Below are 21,203 nucleotides of genomic sequence, written 5' to 3'. Positions count from 1 at the left end.
GGAATTAATATGTGCTTTTATAAAATTATAAGCTTCACATTTAAACCTTTAAAGCCTCCAAACATTGTATGTGTTTGCATTTGTAACTTCTGAATTTTAACATTCAGAGTTTAACAAAATGAATCATTTATACTAGGGAATTGTATTATATACAAAATCATAAAAAAACTAATAATGTTCTTAAAGGAATAGTTCACCCAAAAATGAAAATTCTCTCATCATTTACTCACCTTCATGCCATCCCAGATGTGTATGACATTCTTTCTTCTGTAGAACAAAAACAAAGATTTTTAGAAGAATATCTCAGCTCTGAAGGTCCATACAATGCAAGTGAATGGTGATCAGAACTTTCAAACTCCAAAAATCACATAAAGGCAGCATAAAAGTAATCCATACTCCAGTGGTAAAATGTCCTCAGAAACAACATAATATGTATTGGGTGAGAAACAGATTAATATTTAAGTCCTTTTCTTTTTTACTATAAATCTCTCCACTTTCACATTCTTAAAGCAAAAGCGCAGATTTATAGTAAAAAAGGATTTAAATATTGTTTCTCGCCCAAAGTGATTGCATCGCTTTAGAAGACAAATATTAAACCACCGGAGTCCACAATGATTACTTTTATGCTGCTTTTATGTGATTTTTTGAGGCTTCAATGGTCTGACCACCATTCACTTGCATTGGAAGGACTTACAGAGCTGAAATAATCTTCTAAAAATCTTCATTTGTGTTCAGCAGAAGAAAGTTACACATCTGGGATAGCATGAAAGTGAGTAAACAGTGAGATGATTTTCATTTTTGGGGTTACTATTCCTTTAAGAATCATGTTTAAATGAAACTGCAAACACCAATGATCATAGTATAGTTTCAATAGAACATTTATTTCCCCCACACGAGAAAATACTGTTTGAGGCAGGGTTATTTGGTGGGTCGGTAAAATCTGCAGTTTGTACAAGCCTAAAATTTATTAAAGGTTCCATCTTATAAACGGTCAACAAAAGCTCCACAACTTTCTACAATAAGTACAAGGTTTTGTGCTTGATGGTGAATAGGGATTTTTACTTTCTAACAGCAAGAGAACAATATATCATCATCCCTCCAACATTTCACCTCAAAATCTTAAATGAACTAAAGCAGAATCAGAACGCACGTGAAGTTAGATCTTAAGAGCCTATTTAATAGTTTATCTAAAATAAGAGATTTGATTTCCATCTTCAATCAGTATAATTTAATTCCTTTATCTCTTAACGGTCCATAAATAAATGACTTTTTTTTGTATCAAAACTGAGAATATATATTTAACCATAGACAACTGTGAGCTGGTTCATATACACGTACATAAAATGTATGCCAGCAATGTACATCCTGTATATATGGACATACACTATCTGATATCAAAGACAAGCAGGGTACACTTTGTAGGGAGTCAATCTGAAAACCATTTACACGTCTGTACACAACCCTCTTCATTTCTTCATTCCTCCAGGCAATTTATTTCACAATAAACAAGAGAAAAAATTAAATTAGATACAATATGATAAAAAAAACTTATATACATGAGTGTCTTTACAATGTACAAGAAGTGGTTTGTAAAACTTTGAAAAGTAAAAAGCTATCATAAGAAAATGGCAGTGATTCATTCAGACCTTTATATTCTTTAAGTTCATTCATTTGATCATTTAAAATGATACATTTTCAGAAATTAATGGCTCTGAATGGACCCAAAAGCTAAAACTCTGAGTCTGGATGGTTTAGACTCTTCACCGTAAAGTGACACCAGTTAAAAATACACAAATCACTGATATAAACTGTCGCCCTTTAGGGACCCCATCCTAGAAAGCAACCTATACCCTCTACATGCCTGAAACAAATAAAAATGGGATTGAATCGCAAATGACCCCTCTACCAAATCATTGAAGAGATTGTTTCCTGAACACATTGATGAACTGAACTAAAGTGAACTAAATTGCTCAGGAAACCTGTACCTGGAGCATTAACCAAACGGGTTTCAGCTGGCCTGATGTAATGGAGATCGAATACAGAGTCAGTTTAGATCAAGCCCATGTGAGTAGTCAACAAGGACAGATGTGGTTGGCTGCTCTGTTCTACAGGTAGTTGGAGCCGACAAAACCATGGTCTCCCCGAACCCGGCTCAGGTGGATCATAGCTCGGTTGTAGGCCACTTGCACAGACTTCCGGATGCTGGTCTTCTTGCCCTCCATCATACGCAGTTTATCTGCCGTATCGTCCACGCCGAGAGGGGTAACCTTATCTTGTGGCAGCCACTGCCTGCAGAGACAGACAAGAGATGAGATAAACTTCCAACAGATCCACTGATGGAAAACAGAATAAAAATTTCCAGTGCTATACTTACCAGGTGCGTTTGTTGTCAAAGAAGAGAACAAGGAAGAGTTTCTCGCCAGCCTCTTCCTGCCTCTGCTCCCCCAGGCGCAGTACATCAAGAGGGGGAATAGGGATGGGCACTCCGTTATGTAGCAAACCCTCCTGAGGCATTTCTGGATCTATGATCTACAAAACAAGAGCAATTTAAACCATTAAATTAACATGCATAATAACATTCTGATATTAACCAGAATTTAGTTACTTTCTGATACTAGATTAAGCCAATATTCCGGTTTCTAGCCATGTGAATAAGAAGGCTTGCATATGCCTGTATTTAGGGCCGTCACGATTATGGCGATTAATTGTCATACAAATTGTCATGGCTGTATGTGTGCTTCATAAGAAGTCAAAACAGTCAGAAGTTCCTTAAGGCTTTAAAAACTTATGAATGCATTAAAAATAATATTTTTAATATATATTAAAAAAAAAAATCAAAATACTTAAAATATCTGTCTTGGTCCATTTTGTATTTACACTGTTGTTGTTGGAACCCAGCCAACCTGAATATCTATATTATACTGCAAGTACGCAATAGTAAAATATTTCTGTCCAAAAAATTTCACTTTAACACATTACTTTAAGGCTCTCTGATTAAACCCACAAGCCCTTATTTCACATGAAGATACACCTTTGAGATTCTGTTTCTTCATTCTATCGTCTCCTTAGAAATAGAGAAAGCGGGCATGACACAGGGCTGTGTCAATAACATGCGTGTATGAACCAACACCGACAAATAACATTTACCATTACACAACCTTTAAATTGAAATGAAACCAGAGTGCATTGCGTTCTCTAAAATCCTTGTTTATATTTTTGGACAGTAAAATGTGATTGGAATTTAAAGTGCACAATAGCAGTTATCTCAAATAATCACGGTTAAAGCAAATAACCGCAATCAGATGATTATTAATCGCGACAGGCCTACCTGTGAGCAACTTTTCAGAATATCTGAACATTTATTTATATCTGCACATGTTCAAACTAAGGTGAATCTGGTTGATATTAGATACAGACAGTTCTTAAAAGGGAAACTGCTGAAGAAGATTTTTGGTCCCAATATTTCAAACAGCCAAGTAAAATTCACTCAGGGATTTGCATGTTAAATAAAGGTCAAATTAGTGTTCTACTGTTTTTGTATGAAAAAGTATTCATGACTCCTAAGGATATATAAAAGTGTAACATGCAATGTGCATGTTGAGCGCAAACTCTCACCAGAGCAGGGTAGGACGGATATCCTCTGCATTTAGCCCAGACCAAGTCCAAAGGTTCAGGTTCAGGTGTGTCCCCATTTGACAGCACAACTAAATAACACAAGCATTACTTTGTCACCTTGTGTACTCCAAAAACTAAAATATTTTATTAAGGGGTCATCGTTGTTTAACTGTTCATCAGTATTAATTTCTTACCAGTCCCAATGTAGTCAGTGTCTCCGTTGACAGTCTCTAAGAACGGCACTTTGGACAAAGCAGGTTTCCCCCGGCTTTTTTTAGGTGGCGAGGCACTGAAACCAACAGAGATAATATGAGTTTACTGTACATGCCACATGTAAACTGCTAAAAGGTCTTAGTCATTAATGTTGTTTTCTCTTACAGTTCTTTGAAGGTTGGAGAAGAGCTGCATTCAGAGTCAGAGACCTTGTGCTTTCGGAATCCATTTGTGAGAGCTAAAAAACACAGACAAGTTTAATTAATACTAATTACAGTATCAGTGGTATAAATTCAATTCATAGGCTTGTCCTTGCTCTTCTGAAACTAAATAGCTCGATCTACTATGTAGTCATGCTCTAACTTTTTCAACACAAAGCTCCTTTCCCAGTCCACCCTGATCATTTATTGACATTAAGCTGCAAAATATGAGTCATTTCAGAAATCAGTTATGACATCACAACCAAGAGCAAATTAACATATGACCATCAATAATTTACATATCTATTCAATATTTGACAAATTGTTACTCATTCACACACACACATATATATATACACACACACACACACACACACACACACACACACACACCAGCCACAACATTAAAACCACCTGCCTAATATTGTATAGGTCCCCCTCGTGCCACCAAAACAGCGCCAACCCCCATCTCAGAATAGCATTTTGAGATGCTATTCTTCTCATCACAATTGTACAGAGCAGTTATGCGAGTTATAGTAGACTTTATCAGTTCGAACCAGTCTGGCCATTCTCTGTTGACCTCTCTCATCAACAAGGCATTTCCATCCACAGAACTGCTGCTCACTGGATGTTTTTTGTAAATTCTAGAGACTGTTGTGTGTGAAAATCCCAGGAGATCAGCAGTTATATAAATACACAAACCAGCCCATCTGGCACCAACAATCATGCCATGGTCCATATCATTGAGATCACATTTTTTCCCCCATTCTGATGATTGATGTGAACATTGACTGAAGCTCCTGACCTGTATCTGCATGATTTTATACACTGTACTGCTGCCACATGATTGGCTGATTAGATAATCTCATGGATGATTGTTGGTGCCAAATGGGCTGGTTTGAGCATTTCTGCAACTGCTGATGTCCTGGGATTTTCACACACAACAGTCTCTAGAATTTACTCCGAATGGTGCCAAAAACAAAAAACATCCAGTGAGCGGCAGTTCTGCGGACAGAAACGCCTTGTTGATGAGAGAGATCAACGGAGAATGGCTAGACTGGTTTGAACTGATAAAGTCTACGGGAACTCAGATAACTGCTCTGTACAATTGTGGTGGCGCTGTTTTGGCGGCACGAGGGGGGTCTACACATTATTAGGCAGGTGGTTTTAATGTTGTGGCTGATCTGTGTGTGTGTGTGTATATATATATATATATATATATATATATATATAAAATGGGCATGATGATTTAACGTGTTAATTTAGAGCCATTCATTATATAAAAAATAACACGTTAAATTATTAACACAAATAATCATGCCCCTGGACCGTAATAAATAATTTTCTACTATTGGAGCAATTTAAGCTTGAAGTACCCCCTTCATGTTTTTACAAGTCTTCGTCCGCAGGGGGCAATAAGCACAACTCCAGCTGTACAGGCAAAAAGCTTTTGTACAGGCAACAAACCACACTGACAGAAGACAGCACAACACAAGGATGTGTTCTTATTTTCAAACACAGCTGGACTGAGTGCAATTCCGAATTCAGGGGTCAAGAGATGTGTTTTCCTAAGTTTCAAACTAGGGCTGGGTGATAAAACGATAAAGACATTAATAGAAAAAAAAATAGTAATAATAACTTTTTGATATTAGATATGAATTTTCTATATTTTGCCTATGTTCTACATCTAGACGATCGAATCAGGTATGTGTCACTAAAAACGCAAGCAGTTCGGCAAAGTTATACAAACAACTAGCTAACTGAATCACTGTCATGAAATCAGCCAGTTAGGAAGTATTAGCAGGCAAGCGGCTTCAAAGCCCTGATTTCATGGAAACCAGCAATGAGGTTCATTACTCGCTAGCTAGCAGCTAGCTATCCGGCTAATTTAATATTGTTGTGTACCGAACAAGACAGCAATGACAATACAATACAGCTATGGACTTAACACAACAGTAACTCTGACATGAACACCATTGCTGATTATTTTTGTACTATTTAGTTAAACGTCTTTTCATGATCCATAGCGCTGTCACAGGCAAGAAATTGTTTTTTGGCCATATTTCAAACTATGTTTAAACTGACATCATCTTAAAAACACCGTGTTTATGACGCGACAACCAAAGTATGACACTTGTAAAGTGTCCGTCTGATGCATGTGTATATAGACGTGTCCTTAGAAAAGTCCTTATTATAAGTCTACCTTGGACAGATTGACGAATTCAATTGAAAAATGTATTTCTGTGGACTATAGGACAAAGATAGGCTTAAAGTCTGGAACAAACTGTACGATTTTGGCCATGATTCTGCCATCTGAGACAAATTTCGGGAATCCTAAAATAATTCTCTCGTCACAAGGCAAAATCGGCAATCGTACAATGTTCAGTGTAGCATATTCATAGATGGACGATTAATAGCCTTTGCGATGATCTTTAGCCTCCAACAAAGTGCTGGCAGTGTCAGAAATTTAGCATCGCAGCTGTATAGTTTTTTCTTAACATGTATCTTGCATTTTCTTTACAACTTTATTTTAATTACTATTTTACTTTTAATAAATGTACTTTAAATGTCTGTAAACTTCTTTAGTTAAGAATCACACCACTCCAATTTCATCTTTTTTTTTTTTTTTTTTACAATTTATATTGGTAAGTGTTTATGGGCAGGGGTTAAATTGGGATTTCGGAGGTGGGGGATCCCTACAATCGGGTGTCTAAATACATTGGTGTTTAAATATGAATTTATTAATAGGCCTGTATGGTATGTGATTCATGTACGTTTTTTTCCCCCCTTACATATTAACCAGTTTTACTGGGTTTCAGTTTTATGATTTGTCTGTCATTATTTATGCATGTCATTATTCAACTTAATTGTGAATATACATAATTACATAGAACATTTGGTTTAGTGTTTTTACATTAGATGACAAAAAACTTGATTAAGAATTATATCAAATGTATTTTATACATTTTATAAAAATCAAATGATAGCTGGGACAAGTTACCTTCTTGCCCTAGGTTTGGGGTCATCTTATCTAATTATGTTACAATTTACAAATAAATACACATTGTTCTTAATGGTGGAAACAAACACCTTCTAACTTTGCTCAAATTGGCATTCTGATAATTTAATTTGTAATGAAAACATTTGCATTAAATTATAAAAGTGTTTAAAATTCTTCAATGTGGCGTGAAGTAGTATTTTTTACTAGTGAATCCCATTGTATATTTGCTAGTAAACTTTTGGTCACACAGAAAATAAAAATAAATGCTGAATCAACAAAAATGGAGTACATACATATACAAATAATAACAGTGAAACATTTTACATGTGCTGGTTGAGTGGTCTTTTGATCTCAAGTTATGATATTTTTATCTATGCTGATGTCGCTTTGGATGCAATACAAAACCTGTTTGTGTATAGGCTACAGCTTTTTAATACATTAAGCAAAATAGTTCCTGAACATCAGTGGATCTAATAAAAGGGTGAGCAGTTGATTCCATATTACATGATTTCAATGAAACAGAGATCGGACCACGGCGCGATACAGAAGCGGAACGCGCAATTATTTTTCTTTTTAGAATCGAAGGTTCCAGAACATCGTGTAATATGGAATCAACTGCTCACCCTTTTATTAGATCCACTGATGTGCAGTAGCGATTTTGCTTAGTGTATTAAAAAGCTGTAGCCTATACACAAAGGGGTTTTGAATTGGATTAAATGTTTTAATCCAAATCAGCAGATACAATTGGATACATTTATAGAAATCTGTCATGTTTGTGCAGTATCCATAGGAAATTTGCAAGCGCGATATACTATCAGCCTACACAGAAGTTTGTAATTTTTTCTTTTTATTTCCACAATGAATCTTTACTTGTGGTTGCTAAATATTACTGTAGGCTACCCCCCCAATTGAATTCATTTTTTGTATTTGTGATCAGGCTGTCTTATCAGTACCGCCGCTCCCTATACGCATATTACGTAGTCTGCGTAGGGCACCAACTCCCTAGGGGGGCACCAGAAACTCCATCGGCTGCCCTTACTCGCACGTTACATGTCATTCAAGGACTCAGTAGCCGTCACGGAACATAGACTATCACCCTCGCAACTCACATTCCACCAACAACCCCACCAACAAATCTCGCCATTTCGCTTCTATTCTACTCTCGTAACGTAAGTCACGTTCACTGATGGGGACGATTGGGACCACAGTCGGCTACGATGTGTATCGTACAGTCTGACATAATGTCGCACAGTGTGCCATTGTTTTTTTTTTTGTTGTGGATTTTTCCCCTTTTTTCACCCAATTTGGAATGCCCAATTCCCAGTGTGCTTTTAAGTCCTCGTGGTCAGGTAGTGATTCGCCTCAATCCAGGTGGCGGAGGACGAATCCCAGTTGCCTCCGCGTCTGAGACCATCAACCTGCGCATCTTATCACGTGGCTTGTTGAGTGCGTTGCCACGGAGACATAGCGCGTGTGCAGGCTTCACGCCATCCACCGCGGCATCTGCGCTCAACTCACCACGTGCCCCACCGAGAACGAACCACATTATAGCGACCACGAGGTGGTTACCCCATGTGACTCTACCCTCCCTAACGAACTCAAGGGGTGGTAGCTAGTGTCTTTTACCACTGAGCTACCCAGGCCCCACTACAGTGTGCCATTGAGATATCAATGCGTTCATATCGTCCAGTCTGACGAGCAACAACCTTAAAGGACTGTAAAAATCCTAGTGTATAGCAGGCTTTATGTTCAATGATATGGAAATGAACAATATTTTGCCTTCTAAAGCCACTTTTTGTATTGTCTAATCAATACTTTATTCATCTGCCACAATAATGTGATACATTTTAATGATCAGATTATAATATTTATAATTATTTGAATATAATTATTTAATCATTATATATGGAATTATTTTTATTTGGGTGTGTTTCTCAGCAAACATTGACATTTGCAAAAAGGATATATATATATATATATATATATATATATATATATATATATATCACACACACACACACACACACACACACACACACACACACACACAACAGTTAGTTCCGGTTCTCGAATCTGATTGGACAAGAGATTTTCCATAAGTACTGATGGTCTAACACTATCAGACTCTTCACTGTGTATCACTCCACTTGTGTTCGTGCCGTTCTAAACTAAAGTGTAAGAGCAGTGCAGATGTGTTAAGAGCCATCTGTCTCTTTACATTTAATTTTGTGACAATACATATTTTAGCCAGAAGGTGGAGGCAAAAGACTATTTTTGTGTGTAATATGAGCCAGTTGATGACGTGAAGTTAGTCAGCGTCACTCAGTGTTTACATTCAACAGCACTCCGTGATTGCTCGTATTACTACTACACTACTAAAGCTAGGAAATAGCTTTAAACGGCTTTAAACTGACAACTTCAGCATTAAGGCTCATCACAGCTGAGAGACACAACAGATTGATTAATTACACTAACTCAAGGCGCTTACCTCTTACCGGAGTTTCCACATTGGAGAGAAAATACTGTTCAAAATGGCAGAGGAGATTGCGGTTTCTATAGAGAAAGACTCTTGCGCACCAGCTACCGCGAAATAGGGAGGAATACCCCTGCTTGGACGGTTATTTTTCCACTAAGAAAATAGGATGCATTTCACCAAAATGACATTATCGTCAGAAAGCTGACTAACAGACTACAGATAACATCTCCAATAACATGTTTGAAAGAGCCCAAGCTAAGATACTAGTAGTTCTGAAGTGAAGTTTTTGAGAGGCTTGGACGCATCATTTGGTTTGAATCAGCAATGGCAGATTCTGATCTCTCGCGTAAGAAAGTAGTTCCATGCACAAATGCATTTTTTTGTGACCGTACTCGGTTTTTCCTATTTTTTTTAAAGATTTACTTGTTCATTGAACTGTTGTATATAAGCAGTATCACACTCGCAATTGTGCTATATGGCCCTAAATCAGCACTGCTGTAATTACCTACGGCGCTCGGCCTGTGTCCTCGTGCCTGCAGCCGAATCACAGCAGTGCTGATGTAGGGCCATATCGCACTCTTGCTCATGTGATATAGCTTAAATATATCCTTTTGATTATGTTGTGAAATATGACTTGGATATTTCTTGACAGTTTTCGTGAGATTCATCCACTTAAGTTACCACATTAACATACTAGACATAAGATCAGTGCTTTTTTTTTTTTTTTTTTTTACCAGGCTCTAGAGTGAGTCGTGGAGGGGTTTTCTCCTGATCACGCTCTGGGCTACAGCTGCGACTTCTTGCTCTCTGCTTGGCTGGGGTCGATATGGGTGGAGGTGTTGGAGGTTTTGGCTGGGCTGAAGTTTCAGTCTTGACTGTGGTGGTGCAGTTGGGTGTGCATGCAGGGTCAGAGCTGACTGCCTCCTCCTTGTTTCCATTCTGCATTTGACTGTCTTTTTCACGCTGAAGCTTTGCCCCATTTTTTGCTTTCTTGAAGAGGACGGATGTTCGCCGTCCGACCCCTCCCGTTGTGGGCCGTGTTGGTGATTCGGTGGAGGAAAGGCCGTTGGTCAGTTTGTTCTCGCTGGGCAAAGGTAGGCTATCTTCTGGTTTGATGGAGCTGTTCAGGGCGGAGTCTGAATCAGTTTCTTGGCTCTCGCTGTTGAGTTTGAGGCTCTTGAGCGGGCATGGAGGGGTCCTGGGGTCAGACGTCATGGGTCGGAGAGTAGGTGGTTCCTGGGGGGTGTCTCCTGGAGGAGGGGGCAGGGCTAGACCTGTGGGTTCCAGCATGGGTGGAGGGGTTGATTTTAAGTCATCTAGATAAAAAAAATGTACAACCACACATTAAAGCAATCTGGAATGAGAGAGGCATCATGGCCATATCTAATGAAATTCGCAGCCTGTCTATTAAAATCTAACCTTTCACTCTTTCTGGTTCCTTTTTGATTCCGTTAACTACATCCCCAACCCTGAAATAATTGGTCCAAACTATATACTAAATAAAAGTACTAAACAAAATCCCTAGTATTATTGGTAACATATTTTAAAGTCTCACAAGCCTTAAGTTATTTTCTAAATTAATATGAAAAATGTGGTTTAGTCAGTTCAGAGCAAGTCAAGAACTGCTCCGATTGATTAAGTGAGCAAGACAATGAGCGAGTGATTCAATCCCAAAACTCATGAGTCCGAGTTCATCGCAATACAAAGATGTTACAGACATAACAGTATGATTTTCTGTTAAGCTGCTTTGAAATGACGTGCATTAAGTATAGTGATACAAATAAAAATGACTTGACATATCTATTGATTGTTTTTGTATTATTCTGCTGCACCGAGTCTTTATCAATAAATTATATTCAGACTGCAAGCTCACAACTCTGCTGAAACAATTTATTTTGTTGTGACATTGTAGATTCAGTGGTGGTGCCACCAAAGCACAATGCAGTAAAACAAAGTATTTTAGTACAATGTTCTGCAGATGTTCAAGATCCATTAACAGAAACAAACATCTTGAAAATCCTTTAGTTCCACTATTTTTTAAGAAATGGAACCTGATATTGAATAGCAAGCAAGCAGTTCTAATTTCCAAACACTAGTCAAGTCTCACCTTTGTCTGATGATGATAACGACAGATTATTTTCACCATCAGTCTCCTTATCTTTATCCTCCTCCTCATCTTCCTCTTTGAGGTCTTCATTCAGCATGTGCGAGTTCCGTGTGTGTTGCTTATAGCGAACGTTGTTGATTTCTCTGCGAAGCAGGCGGAGACGTCGTGTGCGTGCTCCACTTGAGCGCATCAATGTCACCACGTCTAATTTATCTAGCAGCTCCCTCAACTGATCTTCTGTCGTCATGTGCAATCGATTATCAGGGTCTAGCAGCGTGTCCACTACACACACACACAACACAATCAAACCATCAGTTCACAAAACAAAAGGTAAACTGCATGCTAGCTGCCATCTGGAAAAATAACCTTAAAGGGAGTTTTCATCCAAAAATGAAAATTCTGTCATGTTCAAAACCCACATGACTTTCTCTTTTCCATGGAGCACAAAAGGAGGCGGCTAACATTCTTCCTAAAATCATCTTTTTTGGTCCTCAGATGAAAAAGTCATATGGGTTTAGAACGACATGAGGGTAAATAATGAAATCATTTTCATTTTTGGGTGAACAACCCCTTTAAAGTGTGAACTTTACCACTGCTAGCGCAATACATACTTTTTCATATTAGCAGAAGTATGCAAACTAGGATTCAGCCTAAGTTTTAAAGAACTCCTTGTACTCACCATCTTCAAAAGTGCAGCGGTAGTAGTCGTTTTTGTGTGGCGACTCTGGCAGGTGCATGCCTGTGTCCAGGTCAAAGCCTGTGTTTTGGGCCTGTCTCTGGGCGTGCCTCAGGATAGCGCCTCCTAGGTCTCGCAGACGTATTGCAGCTTGGTGAAACACAGTGTCTTTAGAATTGTAAAGCAGGCAGTTGGTGATCATGAGGTTGAAATCAGCCTCCAGGTCAGTCACTGAGCGATATTTGTGAGCCTCCAATTTGGATTTCATGGTGGAGAAGTCCATGGGATGCAAGACAAACTCCAGGTAATCTGGGACCTGAGAAGTCAAAAACACAGTTGTTATTCAGGACTTGCAGCTTCAATTCCCATACTATAGGGTATATACAGTATTGTCTATTAAAACTATATTATAGTTAGGTATGCACCAATACCATTTTTCTCTCCCAATCTGACTCCTGAACTCATAGGCCGACACCAATCTGATACCAGTGTTGTTTCTTTCATAATCAGTTTAGAATATCTATACCTTACTGGGTGAAACTGATTGGAGGTACTCTTATATGTACAGAAACCAAAACATCCAACTAAACATTACTTCATTATAAAATAGAGAGTAAAAAACAAAAACGATTCTATAAAAAATGTGTAAGAAAATCTTTATTTTTAAATAGTCTACTGGATAATGCAGCAGCAAAATTAACAGTGAAGGCCCCAGCTCACACACAGAAAAGTGCTTCATTGTTCTTCGCTCAGAGCCAAAAAGAAGTTCAAAACACAAAGCAATGACATACTGTTTGTGAACATTCAGACACATGCCACACTGCTGTGGATACTCAAGACTCAATGATGATTGAAAATGTGAAATTTTCTCGTTTATATTCTGAATTCATAGTGCTAATGTGCGAACACACTATACACGGCTATAATATGATAATAAGTGAATTCTTTTTGTAGACTAATAAAAAATAAATAAATAAAAAATGCATGACATGGTCTTACCGATCTATCCCTAATTATAATACCCTTAAAAGACATTACATCGAACTCCATTTTAAAGCCTTAATTATTGCTCTTAAAAACGGATAAAAACATACAGAAATGATTCAGAAATGCATACTGCACTAACATAAACATAAAAATTCTCGAAAAACTTGATACATAGACAGACCTCTTTCAAGTTGACAGGCTGTGCAAATATTTTTGCGGTATCTTTCTCCTGAAGTTGCTCTAGAGTAGAGCGCAGCAGAACCAAAACCGGAGTTAACAAGTGCTCAGTCTCCGCCTGGAGAATCTTCAACTTCAGAAGCAACAAAAAGTTACAGTTAGACATCAGGCTAATTTTTTGCAATTCTCAGGTCAAGGTGACACATCGGAGACGTTTGCAGATATCATTAAACACCATCTAAACAGATCAGGCACAGGTTTGTTGTTCTGTAAACAAGATTCTTGTATTGTAAACTATAGTAAAGCTTCAAGTCAACTTTTAAGCCTTGTTTAAAATTCTTAAGTCATGATGGAAAAGGCTTGTGTCAGGTCTTGAGTAACAGTCACTGAATGACTCTTATGAGCCAGTTCTTTAACTAAATCAGTCAAAAAGGTTTGAATCAATCTCACAAATTGCTTGCAGAATCTGTCAGTGTTTACTGAATTAATACATCACTCACTGACAGGATGATTAAATGACGTGTAGTTAAAGATACACATTCACTAAACTGTTTTGTTGTAATAAATAGTATTTTAATAAAAACAATGGTACAAAAATAATATTGTTTTATTCACTATGTAGTTATGGGTGTGGGGGGGCTCCTCCGCTGCAAAAACAGAAATCTGCAAGAAAGACTCCACTCTAAGTTCATATTAAGTCATCAGCATTTGCAATAAAGGCAAAGTTAAACTTTCAGCACTGTAATCTTCCAAGTTATAGGTCTTAAAACCTTAGTTCAACTTCAATCAAGGTCAAAAGGACTAAAGAGACCTTATTTCCTGCATCATTGTTCATTAAAGCTAACCAAAGGACTAAACAGTAATCATGGTACAAAAAATACAGTTACCTGCTCTCTCTTTAGTTTCTCTCTCTTACGGATGAGCTCTATCAGCAGTCGAGCTCTTTCCAGATCATGACGAAGCTTCTGCCAGTATTTCAGCTCTTCTCTCACAGCACTGAGCTTCTCATCTGGCTCCACCTACATGAATATTCACAGTTAATAACAGTCGAAGTCTTGCAAACAGCCCACAATATTACAGTTATGAGTAATGGGTGTGGCTTATGCCTACAAAATCTCCTTATTCATAAATGCTGACCTGTTCTGCACTCCTCTGGCCCTGTAGATGCGAGTGTAAACGGCGAATGAGAGGCACTCCGTTGCGTGATTGACGTTTGAGTAACCAAAAGTTATGCAGCCTCTGCATAAACTGATTCTTTCTCTGTATGAGAACATCTTTAGAAATTTTGCTCAACCTGTAACACCAACAAAATAATCAAACAGTAAGCTTTGCTAAACAATTTAGTTCACCCAAAATATTTTATTTTATTATATTCTCACCGTCATGTCGCTCCAAACCTGTAAGCTTTTATTTTTTCTGTCTTTGAGTCTTTGCGCAGCTCTTTTACCCTTACAATTATACATTTGGCAGACGCTTTTATCCAACGCGACTTACAGGGCATTCAAAGTATACACTTTTTTTCTTCAATGTATGTGTTCCCTGGGAATTGATCCAATGACTAGAGCCCTATGATTTCCGCATTGTGGAAAACACGGACAGAATCACGGAATCCAGTCATAAAAAATGGAATTAACTATAAAAAACGCAGAATGTCATGGAATTTAACATATTTGGAATTTATGTATAAATGCACAATTAATCAAATTAAATTCGTGATTTGTCCTAGTGTGATGATTAACCCGCGAAAGTCTGAGAATGATTTAAACAAATAGCCTATATGGTCTGCATGAGCTGCACTCTTCAACAGTAAGTGAATGTGAGATGCCACTGCTTATACATTAACCGCATCATTCACATCACGTGCGCTCTGTGACGTGTGTATTAATGGCAAAGAGCAGAGCACATTATTCACTGTGAAGCACGTAGCACATGCAGACTATATATTTATATAATTAAATCATAGCCTTTTGCGGTTTAATAAGCACATTACCCAAGTAGCCTTTAAAAACATACAGTTTCCCGCAAAAATAAAAGCTCCATTTAACCAGTTACTAATGTAACTTCTGTATAGTAAAATGTAATATTCAATGTAGTAGTGGTAGCAGTAGTAATAATAATGATAATAATAACATAATAATAATTACATTTTATTTAAGCAATATCTCAAGCAAGAGTTTCATTATTTTGGGTTTTGGATTGTGCTGAGTGGATAAGTATAGATGCTCTTCATTTAATAATAAATAATGCAATGGTATGTTGAACAGTAATTGTGCTGTTTTCATTTGATTAAAATTCAATGAATTCATCTGGTTCGACAGTTTTTTTTAATGATAAAATTTAAATAAACTTTAAAACCCGGAATTCAGAGAAAATAAAACAGAAAACACGGAATAAATTTCTTAGGGCCCTAAATTACTCTGGCATTGCCAGCGCCATGCTCTACTAGTTGAGCTACAGGAACCCCTTACAACGACAGTTAATAGTGACCATGGTGCTTTTGGTATTTGTGTGTTTTTTTTGGAGCTCGACAGATGTGATCACTACTATTGTTTTACGGAAAGAGCTGTTTAAAGATTCTTCAAAAATGCCTACTTTTATATTCCATGGGAAAATAACAGCATGCCGGTTAGGAACGACCTGAGCGTGAGGAAATAATGTTAGAATTGTAATTTCTGGGCGAATCTTTTTTTTGTATTTGACATTTTTCTTTCCGTTTCATGTCCGCATGTTAACGAATTGTGTTTAAAGTGATACTAGTACCTGTGAGTAGGTATTTCTGAGACCATCACCAGTGGTGTTGCCACCTTTTTGGATGCCTCTTCTTTCTTTCCTTTCTTCTGCTGCTGTTTGGAATTCAGTTTATTGCTTCCTCGCTGCGTCTTTAGCTCTGGCGTCTGAATATAAGCACTGCGGCCCCTGTTAGCTCTACACCCCAAAACCCGCCCCCCAGTTTCTTCATCATCAGAGCCCTCCTTCACAGGCGGAGAGTGCGCCTCGCAAAACGCCGTCTTTTTCACCGAAAACGTAGTCCCATTCACAGTAGTCTCTCGGACTGGTTCGATTTTCATAAAGAGTCCCGCTCTCTGTGCACAAGTCACATGGAACGCGGTGTAGCAGTTGGCTTTGTGGCACTGGATAGATGCCCCACAACCTTTCTGCTTGCACAAGTAGCATGTAAGCTTCCACCTAGCCGGTGGAATGTTGTCAACACCCTCAACGGGTTCAAGAAAGACTGTGTTGGCAAAACACACCTCTGGGATCCAAATAGCACAGACCACGTGAGCCCATCGTCCATCACTGGTCTGTTTGAAAGCTCCACCCCGGTTAGGGCAAAGCACGCAGTCCACTGGGCGAGAGGGTGACTGCAGGCAACACCGGCAGAGCCACTGGCCCTCAGGAATGTAAGGAACTCCGTAACACTCCTGGTGCACAGCCAGATTACAGATGTCACAGAACAGAATGACATTACTGTTGAGACATTCATCGTCGAGACAGACGCAGCAGAAGGCGTCCTCGTCAATGACGCTTTGCGAAAGCGCATGGCTTCGGGACTCCAAGAAGGACTCCTTTTCTAGGCGGTCCATCAGGAGCTCGAAAGTATCAGGTGACACTTGCGGCTGGCCTTCGGACTCTCGCTTGTCATTTACCAGCTCCAACCAGGCCATGTCCTCCTCGTCCATATCATACTCTGCATCTGTTTCCAGCTCCTCACCAGACTTTTCAATGTAGCGGTAGTACGCCATAGGGCGAGGGGTAACCTCCACTGGTTCGTATGACTCCAGCAATCTAAAAGTGGGCTTGGGTAGCGGGCCATGATGGCTGTGCAGATTTGACTGTGTCTGAGATTGTCCGTGAGTGTTGGAGCAGTGGTTTTGTGATGAATGGGACGATGACAAATTCTTTGTATCTTTCTTTTTGCCTCTGTGGGCAGCTGATCTGCGTGGCGAGCTTACGACTGTAGTCACTGATGACTGCTCGCTGTTCTCTTTGTTGCTGTTGCACTCCGTAATGTCCTGAGCGGTCATCTCGTCCTCAGTAATGACCGGAAAGCTGTCAAAGATGCTGATCCGATGCAATCTTCCATCCAGGTCCACTTCTACAATCTTCTGAGCCTGGGCATACGTCAGGGTTTCTCTGGTGGGTGAAACTTTCGGCCGGTAGGGAGAGGGTGATTGTGGCTGTGATGTCCCCCTACCTGCTGCAGCCGTGTCTACGGCATCACTTCTTTCGCTTGCCAAGGCCCCGGGCAGGCCACCCCTCTGCCGTGGTTTTCTCATAGGCACTTACACCACACAGCACCTTGTACCTTGAACTGTATAAAAAGCAAGAAATCATAGTACAAGATATCTCAGTAGTCTTGCATTTAACATATTGCTACAGCCTCCAAATATGATTTTTTTCCCCTCTTCCGTTTACAATGAGACATGTCTTGCAAAAAGTCAATGTTGAGGAGTTTTTGACATCAACCTGGGTCGAATGAGTCGTGTGTCTTTAAATACCATGCACGCACTCTTGTATTCCGGAAGTGGTTACAACCCACATCATCACATGTTGATTGCAAAATATTTTCAGTCTTTAACACATTCCGGTTTGGGTAAAAAAAAAAAACAAAACAAACTATTCCTGTTGGTAAATTTTACAATCAGCATTAAGCAAAGCAAATGTGTGACGTTTGTGCTTTTATGAGCGTTCAATATGACTTCAAATGTACTAGTGGGTTTATTTGACTACTTTTGACAATACTACATAAAAATGAAACAAAATAATAATGTGGCCAACTGTTGACCAGAGCAAAATTTAATTCTTGAAAGTAAGGATGTCATTGCTTATAAAACTCGTACTACAACTCGTACTTCTCAGTTCATTTAATTATAGTATTGCATAAATGCAGTGTTGAGTGTAATGCATTACTAAGTAATTAATAACTGTAATTAAATTACTTTTTCAATGAAAAAGTAAATTAAGGGATTACTCGTAATTTTTCAGTAATTTAATTATAGTTACTTCTGATGTAATTGTGTTAAATACTGTATTGATTCTAGAACAATTATATAAAACAACAGTGAATTTAAAATCGTTAAACCGTTAAAATGTACGTTTTACAATTTAATACAGCCCCCTTACATTTTGGGGCCAGTTTATGAATTACTTTTTTGATTTTATACGATTTATTTGAAAGAATTAAAAGAACTATCATGTCTATCCTTATATTTTTCATCTGGTCGAAGTTGATCAGGGTTTTAGAAAGTAATTAGTAACAAGTAATGCAATTACTTTTCAGAAAGAGTAATTAGTACAGTAATCTGATTACACTGTAGAAGATGTAATTAGCAGTAAGTAATTCATTACTTTTTTAGAGTAACTTACCCAAAACTGCATGAATGTATAAATCCAAAAATTCGTTAGACCAAAAGGAAATAAATATAAGTGGTGAGAATGTAAACCCATCATTTACCAGTCACGCAGATGCCTTTTGATTATACAAATTCATTGGCAGGATTAAGTTAAGGCGGATCGCCAATTTTTAGAGTGTGTTTTTATTTTTGCTGTCCAATGGGCGGGACTTCTGATGTTATGGACAAGGCCTCAATCGCTTTGTCCTCTTGCTGTCAACTCTAAAACCATTTTTAAAGATTAATACCGCCGTGACACAAATGTATCAACCACCTTATACACTTTAACTGACATATGACATATTAAAAAACTTACGTAGAGTTTTTTGGAATTTATCACTGAAGTGAGACAGACGACCGCCAGAGGCTGCAAAGTTTATCAACCCCCACATACTTAGATAGCCAATCACAGGCTTCCACCCGCTCCGCCTATCCAATCAGCGGCGAGAAAAAGTCTCACGCATGCCACTAGTTCGGTTGCGCGTCCTCGATTCCAGGACGAAACGTCAGCCATATTTACAGTCCAGTATAACTTCAGATTCATGTAAGTTTACCGTGTCCAGTGAACTCCCTTCCAAAAAAAAAAATAAACCGTGACAACACCATTTTCACTTCAAATCATAAACCTGTTCCTCAGGGACAGCGAATACACGAACATATTTTACGAATAAACTCTTGAGGCGAAAAAAACACCGAGACAGCTAAAACTGGCGTTAGCTTGCGAGCTAGTTAGCCACTCTCGCCCGGGGAACAGCGCAGCATCGCCGCGTGCAGTAACCACTCAGCAAGCGACGTTCCAGCTCAACCTCACTCGTGACAAACACACGAAATATATCCGACACAACTCGATAAAATCAACATATTACCTTATTTTCCAACCGCAATTCGTCCGCCGGGCGCGGAAACCGTCTGTAGATACGCAGAAACCTTTTGGCGCTGGCTGTGTATGCTGGCGGCTTGGCCGAAAAGCCGGTCAAATTTTCGCCGATAAAATGTCCTGCCGTCTCTCAGTCCTCCATAGTTTCCTGCTGTAAATGTCTTCTGCCCATAAATGTATCTGAATGCATTTCTCGCATCCTAACTTCTGATCGAGACGAGATCGCTGTCGTGGGTTTCTGACGAAGCAAGCTAGCTACTTTCAGCATCGAGTACTACAACGGTCGCTGCCTGGGTAGAGTTAGTTGCTCGCCAGACACAGAGAGGCAGAGCGGAGCTTTCAGTCGAGAACACGCCCCTTCAGAAAAGCAGGCCATCCACTATGTCAACTATACGACTGTTTTAATAATGCATAACGGTGGTGTTGTTTATGTTACTTATGATAGGGGCTAGAAGTTTGAGCCATTTCAGTGTGTAAAAGTGCAATGGTGCATCGCACACAGTTCATGCAATGGCCACAGTTCATCCCGACCTGTCAGCTGTAATGCATGCAGCCCTATTGGTTGAAATGGTGCAGCAACGGGATTTGGCCAGTGAGCAAGAGGCGCAGCATATTACAAGATGAATGAAACATGAGTAATTTTTGTCAACAAATATGATCAAGAACCCTGCCGAGTACAAACAGACCGTTTGCGTGAGAGAAAAAATAAAATAAAATACTTTGCAGTATACAAAACATGGGTGTATTTAAAGTAGGTTTGAGTAAGCAAATTCTAATAACAAAAATAATAATATACCTATTTGTTCGTGCATTATCACACAGTAAAGATTAAAAAGGAAGAGGGACATTAACATTAAAAGTGATGTGCACCACCTCCTCCCCAATATTCATATCAGAGGTCAATCCATAAGTCTTTGTTTGATTCTTAAAAGGATAGTTCACCCAAAAATGTGAATTATCTCATCATTTACTCACTTTTATGCCATCCCAGATGTGTATGACTTTCTTTCTTCTGCTGAAAACAAACAAAGATTTTTAGAAGAATATGTCAGCTTTGTAGGTCCTAACAATGAAAGTGAATTGTGGCCAGAACTTTGAAGCTCCAAAAAGCACATGAAGGCAGCATGAAAGTAATCCATATGACCCCAGTGGTTAAATATATGTCTTCAGAAGCGATATGATAAGTGTGAATGAGAAACAGATCAATATTGGTAATTTTTTTTACTATAAATTCTCCTCCCTGCCCAGTAGGTGGCCATATGCACTCTTTGTAGGGATATGCGAATCGCAGAAAAAATAATGTGAAAGGGAAAGTGGAGATTCATAGTATATATATATATATATATATATATATATATATATATATATATAAAGGACTTAAATATTTATCTGTTTTTTACTCAAGTATCATATTGCTTCCGAAGACATGGATTCAACCACTGGAGTCACATGGATTACTTTTATGCTTACTTTATATGCTT

At 38.6% G+C, this 21,203-nt stretch overlaps 1 protein-coding gene across 3 annotated transcripts; it reads right to left on the bottom strand.

The window, feature by feature from the left end:
* Nucleotides 1-1,465: 1,465 nt before the first annotated feature.
* Nucleotides 1,466-20,675, bottom strand: brpf3b (bromodomain and PHD finger containing, 3b). Of its 3 annotated transcripts, none has more exons than XM_051653454.1 (13): nt 19,712-20,675; nt 16,213-17,764; nt 14,590-14,746; nt 14,340-14,471; nt 13,457-13,585; nt 12,292-12,604; nt 11,613-11,894; nt 10,240-10,821; nt 3,994-4,066; nt 3,810-3,904; nt 3,616-3,704; nt 2,375-2,529; nt 1,466-2,289 (listed from the first exon to the last, which is right to left on the bottom strand). In XM_051653454.1, exons 2-13 carry the CDS (start codon nt 17,727-17,729, stop codon nt 2,106-2,108), a joined length of 3,708 nt encoding a protein of 1,235 aa, XP_051509414.1. In that variant the 5' UTR covers nt 17,730-17,764; nt 19,712-20,675; the 3' UTR covers nt 1,466-2,105. The 3 variants fall into 3 exon arrangements, with proteins under 3 accessions (XP_051509414.1, XP_051509415.1, XP_051509416.1); XM_051653455.1 differs by lacking the exon at nt 19,712-20,675 and adding an exon at nt 19,162-19,690; XM_051653456.1 differs by lacking the exon at nt 19,712-20,675 and adding an exon at nt 18,820-19,144.
* Nucleotides 20,676-21,203: the final 528 nt, after the last annotated feature.

The sequence above is a fragment of the Myxocyprinus asiaticus genome, chromosome 24 (assembly GCF_019703515.2).
Source record: "Myxocyprinus asiaticus isolate MX2 ecotype Aquarium Trade chromosome 24, UBuf_Myxa_2, whole genome shotgun sequence".
Classification (NCBI taxonomy): Eukaryota; Metazoa; Chordata; class Actinopteri; order Cypriniformes; family Catostomidae; genus Myxocyprinus; species Myxocyprinus asiaticus.
This window is presented reverse-complemented; position numbering and strand designations above follow the sequence as displayed.

What these genes read in the sequence shown, in the direction of transcription:
- brpf3b (XM_051653454.1), bottom strand. Translation starts at nt 17,729, where the DNA reads ATGAGAAAACCACGGCAGAGGGGTGGCCTGCCCGGGGCCTTGGCAAGC. An exon ending in CCGCTGCACTTTTGAAGATG is followed by an intron (nt 11,895 to 12,291) that starts GTGAGTACAAGG and finishes GTGTGTGTGTAG; the next exon opens with TGGACACGCTGCTAGACCCT. An exon ending in TTTGACAACAAACGCACCTG is followed by an intron (nt 2,290 to 2,374) that starts GTAAGTATAGCA and finishes CTGTCTCTGCAG; the next exon opens with GCAGTGGCTGCCACAAGATA.